The sequence below is a fragment of the Armigeres subalbatus genome, chromosome 2 (genome assembly GCF_024139115.2).
Source record: "Armigeres subalbatus isolate Guangzhou_Male chromosome 2, GZ_Asu_2, whole genome shotgun sequence".
NCBI classification, from domain to species: domain Eukaryota; kingdom Metazoa; phylum Arthropoda; class Insecta; order Diptera; family Culicidae; genus Armigeres; species Armigeres subalbatus.
The window spans coordinates 429,690,518-429,709,934 of NC_085140.1; the positions used below are offsets into that span (position 1 = coordinate 429,690,518).

The 19,417-nt window shown below is 36.5% G+C and overlaps 1 protein-coding gene and 1 long non-coding RNA gene across 2 annotated transcripts; one reads left to right on the forward strand and one right to left on the reverse strand.

Annotated features, from left to right (window-relative positions):
• Positions 1–264: 264 nt before the first annotated feature.
• LOC134217934 (uncharacterized) lies at positions 265–4,336 on the reverse strand. The gene is made up of 5 exons (XM_062696782.1): positions 4,228–4,336; positions 4,063–4,166; positions 2,276–3,432; positions 1,733–1,955; positions 265–523 (listed from the first exon to the last, which is right to left on the reverse strand). Exons 2-3 carry the CDS (start codon positions 4,114–4,116, stop codon positions 2,392–2,394), a joined length of 1,095 nt encoding a protein of 364 aa, XP_062552766.1. The 5' UTR covers positions 4,117–4,166; positions 4,228–4,336; the 3' UTR covers positions 265–523; positions 1,733–1,955; positions 2,276–2,391.
• Positions 4,337–15,933: 11,597 nt separating this feature from the next.
• On the forward strand, positions 15,934–17,830 carry LOC134217935 (uncharacterized). The gene is made up of 3 exons (XR_009981188.1): positions 15,934–16,321; positions 17,413–17,576; positions 17,636–17,830. It is a non-coding gene; the product is annotated as an uncharacterized LOC134217935 (long non-coding RNA).
• Positions 17,831–19,417: the final 1,587 nt, after the last annotated feature.

A 19,417-nucleotide genomic window follows, 5' to 3' on the forward strand; every position in this document is an offset into this window, starting at 1 on the left:
TGACTCTTTCAATTCATTTTAAATGTAAAGGTCGATCAAGATCAAATTAATAGTGATCAACTAAACTTTGTCTATACTATACTATATAAAAAATTGCGATGTGCTCTCAAATACAAGCGTACAGACAGGCATACGATCAGTTCGTCATGCTGAATCTATTGGTATACAACACTATTCACGATTCTCATACAAAATTTAGTTTGGGAGTGAAATGAGCTTTTCGGTGCAACTTTGCAAAAAACAATGTGGTTAATATTGATCAGTCTGAATTTATTTCAGACTATGTTTATTCTGAGAATCAATCATAACATTTTAGTATAACTAGAACCATAAAACGAAAAACTAAAAAATAATAATTAATTTATTCTCGATGAGGCTCGAATCTGTGCATATTTTACTGCTTTGTTAAGGTTCGCAATTTTTTCGGAAATAGCCCTATTAATGAGAGCTGGATTTGCTAATAGCGTTATTTGCTTTACATTGGTGGCTCCTACATGCATCGCCACCCTTTCTCGAGATTTATCTGTGAAAGAAAACATAAAGAACACTGGTGAATGGTGACGTATGAGACACATAGGGATCGTTCAAAAATTACGTCCATCGTTTTTCGCCATTTTCAACCCCCCTCCCCCCCTCCTGTCACAAACTGTCACAAATCAGTGACTCCCCCCCTCCCCTGTACGTACGTGTGTCATTTTTATTTTGGCGATTATTTTGGTTTTTCTTTTTCGTACACTATTGTACGTGGATTTCCCTATTGGACCCGACCGTTCGAAATAGTCGCTCCTTGAACGGTCGTTGGAATCGCCGTTTTTACCTTCACACCGGTTTTCATAGTAAAATCTGTCAAAACTGACAAGTCTGCCACGTGCTTTTTGCTGTTTCCCTCGGACTTCTCTTTCTTTTTCCGATGTTTTGACATCTGTTTTGATAGACAAGGAGCAAAAAAACAAGTAATCTACCAAACATTTGTTGAGTTTGGCAAACCTTGCTGGAAAACAGGAACGTTTAAAATAGGCAAGTGAACCGACCTTCGAATCCATTGGTCAAGTAAATCCACAATATTTTTACAATAACATTATGAGTTATGTCCCTTACTATAACAGTTTGAATATGTTTTTAAAATGCAAGTTGTTCCTAAAATGCTTTCAGTATTTTTTCTAGTGGATGGACGTCACATAAGACGAACCCCCCTCCCTCCCCCTGTCACAAACTGTCACAAAACTCTAACCCCCCTCCCCCCCTAAAACCTTGGACGTAATTTTTGAACGGCCCCATACATGAAAACATTATTTTAAAAATGAAATTAAGGAAGTTAAGATACGAAGCTATCCGTGTATCTATGGGGGTGATACGGTTACAAATTATTGATTAGGAAAAAGAAAAAGAAGTTGAAATACTAACTAAAATTCGATCATAGTGGGTCATTTATAGCAGATTTATGATATGCATAGAGCGCACACTAACTTTAAAAGTGGGGAAATTGAAATATTGCGTAAATATCTTCCTGAAGAAAGACGTGTTAGGGTCGATGTCCACGTAGCGGTTTTTTAAGCTGCGTGCACGCCGCGTCCACGAAAGATACCCAGCATCAAATGGAGCAATGTACACGTATATGTGTGCATGACTACATTTGATGCTGGGTACCTTGCGTGAACGCGGCGTGCACGATAAGGTTATTACTCAAGATTTTGAAATATAAATTATACATATAGAAATAATAATTGATTACCGTATATGAACTCCATTTTTTTGGGAGAAATTGCTGGTCGTGCTGGTCGTCCATCTTTTAAACGGTTACATTTTTTCCCTTTGACCGACAGCTTCCTCAACTCTTCAGCGCCGTATAGGTGCATTGCCAAATTCTGAGCAAATGATCCTGTATTTTTAGATATTCCGCTAATTCGCTCCAGGTCTTCTACAGTAACAGGTATGTCTGGATCAGCAGTAAATGTCTGTTTAAAGAATAACATGATTATAGTAAAATAATAAAGTATATATAGATATATATATATATATATATATATATATATGAATATATATATATATATATATATATATATATATGAACATGTGAAGCTTTCTTTTAGTGATTAATCTAGTATTCATGCTTAGACGCTCAATCAATGTTCAGTTCAAATAACTGTTTCAATTCACTTGTTCATCAGATAAATGTTTGTTTTGTTTTAACATATTACAGAATGTTTAGTTGTATTTAGTTGTTGACAACAGTGATTACAACAATTGCAAAAAAAAATTTACAAAATATACTTACCAATTTCGCATCTCCACCTTCACGTGCTTTCTTAGTCTCTGCAAGCGTATGTACCAACAAATCCTTTAATTCTGCATTCTCAAGTGTTAGTCTTCTATTTTTTTCCTTGATTTGTTTCATACTTTCAGATTGTTTAGAATATTTTTTTGCAGATTATTGTCATTTTTCAGATTTTCTTCAGCATTTTGTGATAAAGTGGGGCTTGGCGGAGCGGATATTGATACATTTGGTGATTGGAACTGTTGAACGGGCAGTGTATCACACCGTTGAGGTCCAGAACTCAATGGTGAAATCAAATTTGAGATATCTGAGAGTGAATAGTTGATTGGATTCCTTTGTAATCCCGAGGTTGACGGTACGGGTGATTCTGGGTCCTTTCGGTTGCTTCGATCAGTTGTTCCTGCAACCGGTGGCGAGGAAATTATAGCGGGAAGTGGAGAATTCGTTTCCGATGTCGACGAGATCGGTTTTAAGTGGTCAAGGGAATCTTCAATTGTATAATTCCGATAGTACTTTTGTCCTTTCGAGAATGATGGCAAGGGTGATTGAGGATTTCTATTCTCTCTAGCTCTTAGAGCAACCGTACGTAGAGGCGTTCCGAAATCCACTTGTTTCAACGGTAGGTTTTCGTGATCAGGTGATGCGATACTGGTTACAATCCTTTTTCGTTTTTTGTAACTCGCGAATAGTTGGGAATCTGGCTCTCTTACCGGTGATGTCGGATTTGTCTTTTTTCGATGGTACTTCTGTACTTTTGAAGTTGATGCTAGAGGGGATTTAGGATTCGTTTCAGCATTTTTTTTTCGGAGAGGTTCCACATGTATTTGTTTCAATGGCTGGTGTTCGACATCTGGTGAAGAATTGATGATCTTCCCTCGCTTTCTTGATTTCGAAATTAGAGGAGAATCCGATTTGGAAGATGACTGGGTAGATTTTGGCGACGATGTTGGTATCGAGAGATTCGAAATTGTGCGACTTGGCGTTACGTTAACTTTTGATGTAACACTTCGGACGGTTTTTGACATCGACAGATTCAGTGGGTCACATGAATCATCAGTCATTAGTGACTGTGATGTATTGATTGCATCAACAGATACAAATAAATGACCGGAGCTGCTGTGGTTCTGGATGTTTTTTTCTTGAAGAGCAGTAGTGAGCTGTGAATTAATTGTAATAAAATTTGATAATCTATTCTTGCGTGGTTTAACTCATGAATGTTAAGTTATTACCTTACGTGAGAATGCGCAATACACCTTTTCGAATCAAGCAATAAACGTTGTTCGGGACTACTTAGCAAACTCCTGCTAAAGCAAGTATTTATTTCCTGAGAAAATCACTTTATGTATCCGTCAAAATAGACTAAATAAACTTTCCTTCGTCAATGTATGTTTACAAAATAATTAATTCTGATTTCTCGCTTAACATTTGAAAAGGGCCTACATCCTACATAAAAAAAAATGCAGCAAAATTTCAGTTTCCTCTTCGCAGGTTTATGATATTTAAATTAGCAAAACCTCTCGGAAAACATAATCAACACTGTATATCCATCCATAACCTTCATTGCATCGAAAATATATAAAAAAAGAGTCAAAATCGCTAAAACAGAAACTTTAATCTATTTTCATTTTTTTCTCCGGAATAGGCCTTCTTGATAAGTCATTCTGTGTTTGTTTGTCATTCATTCATGGACGTTTGTGTATGGCATTTTACAAACGTTAACATCGAATAAGACTATATATAAAGAATACAGAATTTAGGGACATTTAAAAAAATATAAACCAACTTACCACAGTTTTTAGAAACATTTTGTTTTCGGCTTGTGCTCTAGCTCTTGATTGCATATGCTCTCGAACCGCTTTGCGGTTTTCCGCCGTGATTCCAGGTGACGCACCTAAAACAGAAGCTTTATTTATTCAGCTGAATGTAATGAAATAAGTATTCCTTAAAATTACCTTTTTTAACACGTTCTGCCTTTCTCGTATTTTATTTGATCTCGATTTCGGAGGCATGTTCTTAATTTTCGTCCGACTTGCAGATGTAATAAGATTTTTTACAAATGGCGTGCATCCACTATCCACTTTAATTCTAATTACTCCGATCGTTCCGACAGAGGAGTGTACGAGTGACGTCTTGTATCCGGCTGTAAACATTGCCCTCCAGAGATTTCACTTGTAAATCTAAACACGGGTCAGGAAAATATTAACATTGCCCTGTGAAATGTTATGAACTGAAGAAATGACGTGACGCTGCAAACATTCATATAAAGGTTCTTGCCCGTTGCCCCACCGAGGGGTTCTTCAATTATTTCATAAGGCGACAAAAAGTAAATACAAAACAAAATCATACTCTTGCAGGAATAATCAAAAGAAAAGTCATCAAATGCATGCAAACCATTTGGCCTGGGACGGCAGCGTGAAAATTGGCTGCGTGGTGTTTTTTTATTTCACCCGACAAGGCATATACAGGACATCAATTTTGAAATTCTTATCAAAATGTTGAAACTATTATCACAGATAAACAGAAATAATACATGGAGCATTTAGCAATCAAATTCATCGTTAAGCCCCAAACGCAATACAACGGAACGGCGACGGAAACGGAAATTTGACAGTTAGCCCATATATTTTCTGTCAAATTTGCCGTTTCCGTCGCCGTTCCGTTGTTTTTCGTTTGGGGCTTTACGAGACAAACAATGGCATATTGTTCACTCTGACTTTCACAAACCAGGTGTCGCTAGTGAGCATAACTCGAACTTGAACAAAATCGATATGCGCGCTAATGAAATTCAAAAACAGATAAGTCGTTTTGGAAAATTGGTACAGACATCCATGACTACCATCCGCACGCCCCTTAACAGAAATTGGAAAATGTCAAACGTACTTCTATTGTAAATAGTATCACTGCCTTTTGTCTTTGTATTGTATTTATATCGTTTGTAGTCGCATTAAATTTCAATTTTATTATAATATTGACGGTATTTCTAATTCAAAATGCGAAACTCAAGAATGAATACATTGTTCTCCGGAAATAAAAATATTCCGTATGCTCGAAAATATCGCAAGGTATGATAAATAATATAGGATAATATTTTTTGTTCTACAATAAATGCTCTTTTAGCCAATATCGAAAAACCGTTCCACTGGTGAATACGTGGAGCTAGAACAGGAACAACAAAACCCAAAATTACATAAGGTGGGAACAAGTAATGCTGGAGAACAACCTCAAGCATCTACTTCTAGATCACAAACGACAAGTCTGACTGAGTCTTTATGGAATTGACGAGATGAAATATAACGTTCATCTATTAACGCATATTTGTTCATGTGTTCGTAATTTTGGCCCATTGTGGGCTTTCTCTTTATTTTGCTTTGAGGATATGAACGGTGTATTAAAAAAATATATTAAAGGTCCGAATAATCCAATTATACAAATGGCAAATCGTTGTGTTATGGATTCGCAGAAAGATAACACCAATCACAACTCTTTTCATAATGAACATGTTCGGAGCTTTTGTGAATCACTTAACTTGAAGCACAGATATAAGATAAGATGCCTAAACAATAATTTTACAATTAATGATAATGTGATAAATAATTACAGTACGCAATCGTTCGAAGAAAGAAATATTTTACTCAAAAATAGATATATGTTTAAATCTGATAAACCAACAACATACGAAGGGCAAAAATCGTGTAATTCTATTTTTACAATACTAGTAGATGAACAAATTATTTATGGAACTATACAACACATTCTGTTTCATGATTCGGAATATTATTTGCTATGCAAACTATATGATATTAACACTGATTGTTACGGATTGATAGCTGCTATAGAAACGGAAGTAGAAAAAATTGTGAAGGTTAACAATTCTTTAGCGAAATGTGTCAAAATTGAAACAAAAGAAAAACTTTTCTTGCGAAAGATAACACATGTTCCATGGATAGATTAAGATTATAATGTAGATACAAATAAAAAAAGAACTTTGTAATGATGTATTCAAACTATTTGCAAAGTGTATCTTGTGTACAAAGTGTATCTTGATGTAAATCTTGATGTAAATTAATTTAAATATACTCATAATATTATATGTTTGGAGCAAATCATTTTTCCTAATAGCTGTAAATCATATAAAAGTTCCAATTCAATTACAGTCCAATTCTATAATGAAACAATACGATAACAATTAAATTTTCCAAGTACCATTCGCCGCATTGTATCAAAATATACTTGAACAGATAATTATGAAAACGATAATAAAATTAAAAAGCACGAACTCGTTTTTAAGATTTTTTCAAATTACGTTGAGAACAATAAGGAACAATGCAAAAACCATTAAATCTATAAGATATAATTGAGTTTATTGTGTTTGTTACGTACGTACAATTGGTTTTAAAATTCTATTGTAGATATTGAACAATAAATGTACTATAGGATCAAATGGTAACAATAAAACTAACAGTAACGCAATGAGTTGTACCATTAAATGTACAGTAATTTTTATCCGGGTTTTCACTTCTCACTGCTCACATCGGCCCATAGGGGAAAGAAATGGCAGAAATGACGCTTAACTTTTAAAAAGAACATATGTCACCTTTTATTCATGAATTAATTTGTGTACTGCAATCAAAAGCTATCATATTGGTCTGTTGATCGCAATATTAAAATTCATTCATGAAAATATGTTTCTTAGGTCATTTTGAAAAAATAAACGAGAATTTTCAGTGTATACATGAAATCTTAAAATAGGTACTTTTTAACTCATTAATGGGTTTCTATGTTTCTTTGTGAAGTTTTTTCTTCCGTGTAAGCTGTGTATTCTATGATGTCAGTGTGCCGGTTTCGAATAAATTGTGTCTTGGGAGAACATAACCTAGAAAATCGATAGCTTATTTGTTACGAAATAATGATGTTTCATAACTCTTTGAATATTTACTATTTTTTGAGAAGTGCCATCATTATGAAACTCAATAGTGAACAAGAAGAAAACATTCCCCATCGAATGCAACTTGTTGTAGCAAAATCGATTCAGGTTTAGTACTAGAAAAATTGGCTAATGTTTCAATGTGCACACACATACGCACACACACACGGACACACACACGGACAGACAGACATTTGCTCAGTTTGTCGAGCTGAATCGAATGGTATACAATACTATGGGTCTACAAGCGCTCTATAAAAAGTACGTTTTGGGAGTGAAATGAAAGCCTTTCTGGTACAACTTTGTTGTACGAGAAAGGCAGAAATAAATTTCCCCATACTAATTTGCATGCCAACTTGAAACGGCTTGTGCTAAATCAGTTTTAATCATAATGAGCTCAAATTTTCAGAGGACACTCAGCACATACACTCAAAATAATTTTCACTTAGAAGCTACTTGAAAACATATGCAGATATTTTCCATGTAGTTTCGGGTGTAAAAGTTGAATGATTCATTATTCCTAATTCACTAGAAAATAAAATAAAATTTAAGTGAATTTTCGTTTGGCCATGTACTTAAATTTTAAGTGAAACTTTGATAATTTTTCTTCTACAGTATCCTTGTAGTTGATATCCCGTCCACTAGAAGCGGACGAGGACAAAAAAAGGAGTACAAAACTATTTCATACTCAAACATTTTGCTTCGCAAATCGTTCTCATAATGCTTTTGCAAAATGTTTCATTAGCGATAGTTGATAAACATACATTTTGCTCTGAGAACCCCACTCATATATTTTTCATACATTCATTTTGAGTAGAATTCACTAGAAGAGTATATAGATATTATTTTCTATGTTTTCTAATGAAATCCACTACATTTCTTATTAAGATGCACTTGTGATTTAAATAAGATTTAATTTATTCCAGTAAGGTCATGAAAGTTTCGATTTTTAAAGTTTACATAACTTTTTATAGTGGAATTAAAGTGACAATTATTTTGAGTGTAGTAAAGAATCAGATGAGCACTGTGGAGCAAAATCAATTTTTTGAACCATCCTAGTGGAGAACTACTTCGACACGATAAATTAAATTTTACTAGGGCGTTTACTAAACTGCACTCAAACCAAACGACTTAGTTGTTTGTGCATGGTTAGCGTCCGTACGCATCATGCTCTAAATCCGAATGGATAAGGTGCGCCAGAGTAAAACAGCAATACAGAGAGTGCCAACAATTAGCTTCGTGTGGAAGTAGCTCCGTCTCTATAGAAATAAAGATGAACATTTTTCTGTTTGAAAAATAATTACCTGGATTTGCACCTTTTCCTCTGGTGAGAATAGCCTTGAATTCAGATAATTCAATCTGGGATTAAGGCACAGAGCGGCTTTGAATGCCATTGGTGTGCGAAGGTTTACCAGACGGTTACTCAATGACTGCAGCAAGGGAGCAGCGAACGGATTCGATTTAAGTCGCCATCAACCACATTATGTAGAAATCTCCGACGTGTTCTGTCTGCATTTTTTTTGTAGTCAAATACAAAGGTTTGAAAGCTTCTTCATAGTTCAGGATAAACTCCCAGTTGTCCGAAAAATCTAGACGACAAAAATAAAATTGATTATTAGTATTGCTGAACGCCATTATTTCAATAAATGGCTAAGATATGATACGTTTACACTACAGGCTTAAATTCAGAGAACACTCTTTAACATAACATTGAACATTTTTAATGCACACATATATAGCTTAGCTTCCTGTTTTGCGTTATACAGATTGATTGATTCGATAAAATGGTTATTTGAACAAACTTTTTTCAACCTTTTAATGGTGTTCCTGTGTCTGTTGAATGTTTACCGGTAGTGTAGACGAGTAATATAGATTTTTATTTCCTTATAGTCACAATACTCACCAAGTTCTGGGAATTGCGCGCCAAGGTCTTGAAAGAATGTTTGTTGTCGAACAAAACTAGCATTCATTTCATATATTCCGGCCCATCGTGTTTGTCCAAAAACACCCGGTTTTGAAGCGCCATGATGTGTAAGATATGTTTTGTATTTGACATTTCGTACCTTCTTCGCAATGGCAGTCACAGCTTTAACTGAATCATGCGATTTGTTCACAACATCCAATATTCAGGGTTGTTACGACTACGCGGATTTCGCGATTTTCGCGGTTTTCGCGGATTTGGCGCGGATTTACATAACGATTTTGGGGTTTCGCGCGGATTTGGCGCGGATTTAGTTTTAGGAAAAAAATTAATGCACAGGATTTTGTTTTTACACGATTTTTTTTCGTTCGTATTTTTGATCGTGTTGCTTCAACTTACTACCAAAATCTTCGCAACATGTTTCAAAAAATCCAGAATAAATCAAAGAAAAATCACATGACAATTATTATGCGTTAAGCATTTAGGATGAGTGTAAAATTGAAAAAATGTAAATCGTGTAAAAACAGAATCCAGTGTAAATGAAATGCTAGATCTAAGGATATTTATTTGAAAATTAGTTTTATGTCTATCTAGATGGACTTTATTTTAATTAACAAATGTTGTTGAGAACAAAACTTACGTTGGACAGCTATTAATTTTATTTTTCGAATATGTCCAAGCCCTTATCGAAAGGTATGTATTAAACTCTTAAGCATTCTTTAAACAAATGTTATGAAGAGAAGGACGCCACTAGTTGCCATATTTAATCCATACTGAAACATCGCAAAACATTGAAGGACATGAAAACCCATTTTCGCCTTGTCAATTTCTTTGTAATTCCAAGTTATTTGTTAGTTTCTGATTGTTTATTTCTTGTCAGGAATTCCTGTGTTAGAACATTTTATATTGCTCTCATGACATTCATCTAGAACAAATAAGGGTTTATACAACAATAGAAAACACAAAAATGTTCTTTGATTTGATGCAGATGCCTCATTTCAATAGGTGCGTCCGCAAAAAGACGTTCAAAAATTAGAAGATGATTCTCAAAAGTTATTTCTGAAGGTTTTTGGCGATATTTTTGGATAACTCCGATGGCATTTTTACAGGATTATCAACGAAGAAACATCCTAAAAAAAAATTCTCAAGCACTCTATGAGGATCCTTGTAAATAATTTTCCTTGTAAATCCTTGATCCTTGTAAATAAAAAATCCTAAAGATGATTTTTGCAGCATTTAAAATCCAAAAAATTATAAAGAATTTTTTGGAGGAACTTCCGCGGAATTTCTTCAATTTCTGCAAAAATTTCCAAAGCGATATTCGCAGGAATTCATGAAGAGATTTCCGCAAATAGGCTCTGAAGATTTTCCGCAGGTTATTATTGAAGAATTTCCAAGAAAATTTCTGAGGAATAAGTACTCGGAGAAGTTCGCAGATATTCTCGGAGATTTTGGCTGAAATTATGGTATGATCAAAAAATTACAAATTAATTTCCACTAAAAATGTTGTCGGAATATATGCTTGAACTCTTAGAGAAACTTGTTGCAAGAATTAAAGGACAATAAGCACAAATAACCTACTATTTTTTTTTTCTAAAGTTCACGCAAATTATTCTACCGAATTCCCGAAGTAATTTCTGCTGAAAATTCTGAAAAAAATTCTCAGAAAATTCCGAAGGAATTTACGCTTGAAACTCAGTTTTCTGACTGGAAAATCAACGGAGTTTGAGCAACCACGGTAGATTTTGTATCATTTGTTTCTTGAAACGAATTCAAATAATTGTTTTACAGACGTTTTGTTTAAAACCGGAGCTGCATTGTCAAATTCCTTAATCTGTACGCAAGTTTGTCTTGTGATCAATTGGCCATGACGAAAGCGAGAAAACAAAATGGGGGCCGAATGATGCTTTTTTATTTCACCCGGCAAGGGATATAGAACGTCAATTTTAAAATGATTGTTAAAACGTTAAAACACATTTTAGCCAAAAATAGTTTAATTATTCGGGTTAGAAATTTAATTTACTTTTAGATTGGCAACACAAAAGTCTAATTATTTCGATTAAAAAAACATGTTTAGATTTGTAGTCTAAAATGTAGTTTTTGAAAATTCTAACCCTATGCATTTAAAAGTTTTCAATATATCACTGTTAATATTATTTTAGAAGCATTTTAAAATATACTTCCTATACTTCACCATGTTGAAATACCGTGATTTCACGCACACGTCTGTCTCCGCGAGATGGCAGCAGCTCAACTTCGTCAAAGCGAATAATTACACCAAAGTTGCATAATTCAGAAGGAATTACGGTTTTGGCAGATTTATTATTGTTTGCCAAATTTATCTATAATCAATCATGATCAAATATGACCTGAACATTCTTTGTATATCAATGTGTCTTGTGCCGAATTTTACAAAGTTCGATCAACAAAACAATCAACTGACAATATCCATTATACAAAACATGCCAAAACCATCATCTCATTTCAAATTTTCAAAACGACTTATCTGCCTTTGTAAACAAAGATTCAAACGTCGATTTGACGAATTTAAAGGCACTCCTACGCAAACGGACACCATCATCAGATAGCAGAAGCCTTTACCTATGTGTTGATGGTGTTGGTTTGCATGGGAGTGCTATCAGATTTGTCAAATCGACGTATGAATCTTTGATTACAAAAGCAGATATTTCATGTAAATTTGGTATTGATTTGAAAAGCGGTGCTTATTGAAATAGCTTCGGCTGTTTAGTTCTTGTTCACTTAGCTTCAGTACTTCTAGTAATGAATAGGACCATCTAGAGTGGTTGTAATACCCCGGGTAGAAGCTGTGATATTGATATCAATACATGATATGAACTTGTTTGAAATAAGAATAAAAATAACAAGCGAAAATAATTACTATGTCTGAAACTTGATTATGCATATGTACAACATGTGATAGATTTAGTTCGGAAAAGGTATTGGAGGGTAACCGCCCCTTCGGTGGGGTTTGATCCCACGACCCCAGTTCGCATGACAGGTGCTTTCCCTACTAAGCTACGAAGGACCTCCGTCGTCCACCGCAGCTTAGCGGGTACTGATGAAACCAACTTCCCAGCACCAGGTACCAGCCGATCTCTCGCAACACATTTTCAGAACTAACTCTCTCAAATGTATTTTTGTACACATCATGTCAACCAAGTAGGATGAGTATTTAGTATTGTCCGGCTCCTACACACTTGCTTCATCAGCAACGGCGCTCAATGAAGTAGGGTTGTGTGAGGTTGTGCCAGTTTGGTCGTCAGATCCCAACACGACCACACAAGCGAAGAGAGATCGCCACTCGAGATCAGTACATTCAAAGTTAATTGCCTATATGCCGGGTATTAAGCCACCCGGAGTGGAAATTAATTACTATGTCTGAAACTTGAGGTCCATATGTACAACATAGTGATAGCACCTGTCATGCGAAAAGGTATTGGGATCAAACCGCCACCGAAGGGCGGTTTGATCCAATACCTTTTCCGAACTAAATCTATCACATGTTGTACATATGCATAATCAAGTTTCAGGACATAGTAATTAATTTCCACCCGGGTACTTCAAATACCCAGCACCAGGCAATTAACTTTGAATGTACTGATCTCGAGTGGCGATCTCTCTTCGCTTGTATGGTCGTGTTGGGATCTGACGACCAAACTGGCACAACATCACACAACCCTACTTCATTGAGCGCCGTTGCTGATGAAGCAAGTGTGTATGAGCCGGACAATACTAAATACTCATCCTACTTGGTTGACATGTGTACAAAAATACATTTGAGAGAGTTAGTTCTGAAAATGTGTTGCGAGAGATCGGCTGGTACCTGGTGCTGGGAATTTGGTTTCATCAGTACCCGCTAAGCTGCGGTGGACGACGGAGGTCCTTCGTAGCTTAGTAGGGAAAGCACCTGTCATGCGAACTGGGGTCGTGGGATCAAACCCCACCGAAGGGGCGGTTACCCTCCAATACCTTTTCCGAACTAAATCTATCACATGTTGTACATATGCATAATCAAGTTTCAGACATAGTAATTAATTTCCACTCCCGGTGGCTTAATACCCGGCATATAGGCAATTAACTTTGAATGTACTGATCTCGAGTGGCGATCTCTCTTCGCTTGTGTGGTCGTGTTGGGATCTGACGACCAAACTGGCACAACCTCACACAACCCTACTTCATTGAGCGCCGTTGCTGATGAAGCAAGTGTGTAGGAGCCGGACAATACTAAATACTCATCCTACTTGGTTGACATGATGTGTACAAAAATACATTTGAGAGAGTTAGTTCTGAAAATGTGTTGCGAGAGATCGGCTGGTACCTGATGCTGGGAATTTGGTTTCATCAGTACCCGCTAAGCTGCGGTGGACGACGGAGGTCCTTCGTAGCTTAGTAGGGAAAGCACCTGTCATGCGAACTGGGGTCGTGGGATCAAACCCCACCGAAGGGGCGGTTACCCTCCAATACCTTTTCCGAACTAAATCTATCACATGTTGTACATATGCATAATCAAGTTTCAGACATAGTAATTAATTTCCACTCCGGGTGGCTTAATACCCGGCATATAGGCAATTAACTTTGAATGTACTGAAGCGAAAATATCAAAAAAAAAAAAAAAAATGCACCGAAATATCATAAAAATATCAGGTTTTGCCATTAACAAGTACTTATCAATATCTTGAGCTATTAGTTGGTTCTTGGTAATAGCAAAACCTGATATGTTTATGATATTTCGGTGCAATTTTTTGTTATTTTCGCTTGTTATTTTTACTCTTATTTCAAACAAGTTCATATCATGTTTTGTTATCAATATCAATGTTTTACTGTTAATGAGCTATTATCGTCTACCCGGGACTAACTGCGGGTTACTCAGTATGTAGAGGAAATGCTAATAGAATGCTAAATTGAAAAGCAGGCTAAGTTCCTGCTGGAATGTATAATCATTGAAGAATAAGAATTATAAAAAATGAACTTAAAAAGAAGACGTTCAGTAAATTTTTATTTTTTTTAGAATTTAGTTTTAAGTCGCGCGGAATTGTCGCGAAATGGATTTGATGTCGCGCGGAAATGGCGCGGATTTGATTTTAGTCGGCGCGGATTTGGCGCGGAAAATATTTCAGGATCTCCGTAACAACCCTGAATATTGCAAGCTGGAGCGTATGAGCTGCACAACGGATGAGGTGCAAACTGTTCTCGAGCTCTTGGTTCAATCCGTCAATGATAGTATTATCCTCATCAAGAAAGTCATCATCGTCGCTGCCTTCATCACCAAGTACTGCTAGGACCGACTGGGCCACGTCTTTTTTAGAAATCGTACTGCCGCTAACATGTTAGAACCGTTATCGCATATCACAGAGAATACTTGAGGATACACCGTAGCTCATGACAACTTCTATAATTTTACCTATCAAAAAATCTCCTGGTTGTCTTTCTACAACTTCTACCATCCCTATATATAACATCAATTTGATTAAAACTATGAAGTACAAAATTTAAACAAAGATGGGTCGGGTTTCAAAATTTCTTAATTTTATTTGTTACAAGCCATTAAAATGAAAATATACTATATATAATAGCCCTGTTTGTCTGTCCGGTGACTAGCCAACCAGACGCATCTTGCGGGGAAATTCTCACAAAAAATCAAATATTTGAATATATATTCTTTAGAAATATTATTTTTTACTATCAGAAGCAGAAAACAAAACCAGTGACAACCAGACACAGCATTTGATGAAAAAATTTACTGATCAATATAAAACAAATATTTGACCAAGCAATCACTTGTTTGCTCGCTATGGTCATTTGGCCATATGGCTCGCTATCGTAATTTGTCCTAGTTAGTTTTTGTACAATTAATTTGATGAGTAAATGTTCAATGTGTTATGTCTGTTTGTCTGTGATTCAACCAATTTTAAATGCGTGGAAGTTCTAGAACGTACGTTTTGACAACTTTTTCAAAAACTAATCGAATATTTGGCGAGAGGGAGAAGCTAAGGTGGGATAAGAAGAAAGCGATTGAATCAATGAGTTTTTTTCGAAAGCTATTCCAGACTTGAACCCGACCCGAAATTGTTCGCATTCGTAATAAAAAAATCGACTATTTTACATACCTAGTGTTCGTATGACAATCTTGCCACGCAATACGTTTTGTGCGTTTATTCCCATTACGTGCCGGTGGTATTTTGATGCGGAATCGATTTTCAAACTGAGGAGTTTCTCCCTCAGTTCCTCTGCGATGACGCCATGGATCTCGTCTGCTGCTGACCGTAAGAGTTTTTTGATGTTCGACCGATTGACGGTCAAGCCAAGAGCGGCGGCAATAGCACCATTCGTCTGCTGAAACCCTTCCCATTCAAGGCTTTTCAAAGACATGTTGTTCATGGCAATGTCCTTTATCAACGAGTCTATGAATAGTTTCTCATCCATGGAAATCATTTTTTTAATTGTTCGGGGTTTCTTGACGGGTGTGACATTTACGTCCAGCAAACCTACTTCCACTGCTCGCTCCGGATGCTTTGAGCGAAAATGACGAATTGCGTTGCCCGGATCGTAGGTTGCTTGCTCGTAAGTACATTTGCTGGGAGGGTCGATTGCGCACTTGGCTTTCGGTCCATCTCTTTGGACGTACTTACCGGCGATTTCGGTAAGCGACTGATCATTAGTACGCTTTCTTATTCCCTTTTTACTTGGTTGGGATGGTCCCGGCTCCATTTTGGACTGTTTCACAAGGATTTTCAATTTACAACCGCTTTTGAAAATATCACTACCCCATAAAACATTTGACAGATGGGAAATTTGCTGGTACACCGACGAAGTCGGGTGCCGACGAAATCAACTGTTTTTATGGCCGACGAAATCGGGTGCTGACCTTGGTGTCGACGAAACCAACTGTTTTTACCACCGACGAAATCGGGTGTCGTAAAAATCATCCTTCATAAATACCAACTAAATCTGGTGCCTTCCAAATCATTTGTATTGTCAACCTATTTAATCGGCTGGCTCATAGACATCATCTAGATCGACGTATCAATCGACAGATTAAGTAGTGTTTATATACCGATTTAATCGGGATTGTGGATGATAGATTACATTTGTTTAGTGTAGTGTTTACTTTTGCAGCTGTTGTGTTTATAGAACAAAAATTATTAAAATTAGTGAATATCCAAGTGAATATCTATATTTTGTGAGTTGATAAATATAGCGAAGTATAATGGCAAGTACAAGGGGAGGCAAAAAGGTTAAGATAGACAAAATTTTGTTGAAATTCAAATCGGCATATAACTTTGCTTAAAATAGTCCGATTTCAATAAAATCGAGACCATAGGACACGAAAATTCTTCTAGTATCCTGTTCTTACTCAAAATTTTAGATCGGTTCTCGAGCACCGGAGATGTTATGTTTTATGCTTTCCCCAAAACTAGAACTAATATGCCGACCGATGCTGATTATATATTGAAAATCCGTCAGATATACGCAGAGATATGGCCATCTCCATGTATATATGCTTGTGCGCAAAAAGTATCGCCCATTTTTCCGGAACCAATTCTTAACTCGCAACAAGCTTCGATGGGATATTCTGTTTCTTATTAAAAATTGACCGGAACTACGGGCTAGTAGGCTATGGCCAAAATACGTCCTTTTATATATATTTTTTCTTAATTAGTGTAAAATTTAGCATGATAAACCAGTTCTAGGCTTCAACTTTTTATACAATAACGCGTAAAAAAGTCTCGCCAATTTTTGGATACTTATCTTTATACTATACTCTTTTACCTCCATCTGATTTACTCGCTGAAAGTTGCATTCGACGTGAAATCCTATCCCATCGTTTCCTCTGGTAAATTGGCCGGATCAGACTAGGGAATCTGAAGCCAGGGTCCAAATAAATAATACAACAAGCACGTCAACAAGTTTCTGCCAGATTACGGAGGGACCAGTTTTCTATATACGTTCTGTTAAGGGGCTGTCCATATACTACGTGGACAATTTCGGGGTGAGGGGGGGTATGTTGACTGTCCACGGTTCATACACATTTTTGAAAATTTATATGAAGAGTAGTCCACGCTGGGGAGGGGGTATCTGAAACTGACTAAAACCTGTCCACGTGGTATATGCACAGCCCCTAAGTTAAGGCGTAAAGGTTCAATTGTTTTCTTCAAAAATATTGAATTTGTGTGCGTATTTGTTTTTGAACTATTGATTAATCACCTTTTTATTATTTGCGTTCGTTTTCCGTCGGCTTATTATCCAACGAATGACAACGATGGACACCAGTAAGACGACTCCCATGCCTGGATCTTGCAAATCGCACCTTTTAGCACATCAACACCGGGACCTAAGGCTTTTCGTTTCGAGGAAGGCGTGATCAAACATTTTCCGTTCTAACTCATGCTAATAGGGCCGATCAGAATCCCGGGATACTATCAGCATAGTATGGTGTAAAGCAGGCTCTGCTAAACAACTTTTCATTTCATTTATTTAGTTTACATTTAAACAGATAACACTGAATCAACAATTTGACGCCAAACACACAGTTCGAGGCCGCATCTCTCCATCCTCGAATGCACCCACGCTCGCCAAGTCGTTTTGCACCTGGTCTGCACACCTTGCTCGCTGTGCTCGACGCCGTCTAGTACCTGACAGATAGGAAGCAAACACCATCCTTTCTAAACAACTTAACCACCCGTTATCAGCTAAATCAAGTAATATCGATAAAAATCATCTTTATTAAAAATAAAAATAAATTACCATATTACATCGAGTTATGTTTGCATTCCGATTAAAAGATCCGATTTACAACTTAATTTAGTAGAACAAAAACAACCGATTTCGTCGGGAATCGTCTGCTATTCATTAGAATACAACTACCAATCGAGCTATTTTCTTGCTTTTCATCAGCCGATTTCGTCGGTTATACTTTATTATTTAATTGAATCAGCTAATTAATCATGCGATACTTCAGATTTTCGTAGGTCGATTTCATCGGTTTAGTTATTTTTTTGTGCTATACTACGTTTACCGACTAATCAATCAACTAAATTGGTTCAAATCTATTGATTTGGTAGGCCGATATAATGTATTGTTTAATCGCTAAACGCCCCTGTTAAGCTCCCATAAGCGTCTGTGCAACAAACAACCGATTAGTCGGTTACAAAGTAGGCCGATCCGACCGACGAAAACCGACTAAGTCGGGGGAAAAGTCGGTAGGATGTTTTATGGGGTAGCTTGAATTGAAATTGATCGAACTCTAACTTTTGTCTCAATGAATGGGTGCTCGCGTGACAGAACGAACTTAAATAATGAAGCTTTCGCGGCACTACTGTGACAAACGTCAAAATGGTTCATGAATGAAGCATACGCTGACTGACAGAAGCTTTCGGTGTTTTCAGTACGGGTATGAAATGACATATGTGCTTCTGAAGCTTTTGACTGGATTGATAGTTCATTTTTATCATGTAAGTTTCGATATTCTTGCACTGAAAAAAGTGCATTTTCTCTTTCACACTGAATTGCTGAAAAATCGCACCCCTGCTTCAGATCAACCAGCAAGAACCGAATTCAACAGACGAAAGAAGAAAACAGAATTTTATTGCCGATTTCACGAATTTGAAGAGTTATGTGTAGATTGTGATTTGCCTGCCTTTTTTTCTCACACTCACTATCATTTCGGGTTGATCAATTTTTGTTACTGAAACTTACCCAATTATAACCCATTACTAGTTAGTCACATGTAAGCGTGTACACTAAATCGATTCCCGCCATGATTTGACGTCTATTTGTTTTCAAATTGAGAATTCACACACAAACATTATACACGGAAAATCAAACTTTTATGAGTGTATTGAGTGTGAGAAAAAGATGACTGTGGAAAAAAAATCTCGCAAAACTCTTATAAAGTGCAAAAAGCGCAACATCAACGTAATGATTCATTACGTTGATAAAATTTTGTTTTCTTCTTTCGTCTGTTGAATTCGGTTCTTGCTGGTTGATCTGAAGAGCTCGATTGAATTTTCCGCGCATAATCCGAAATGGAAAAAGAAAATCTAAATATTTCGAATGTGAGCGACGCGCCCACCTTTGGTGGAGATTGCGATAAGAACAGTGAAGTGAAAAATGAGAAAAGTGCGAATAAAAGGTCTTTTCGCAGTATTGCGGGAAACTGTATGACCGTGAATGGTGACTTCCTCATCTATCGAATAGATCCCGGTGTGCGGTGTGACTGCAAGCAAAAGGAGAGGCTAGATTGTGGCAATTTTATTCGTCACTTCAGGTCCGAACA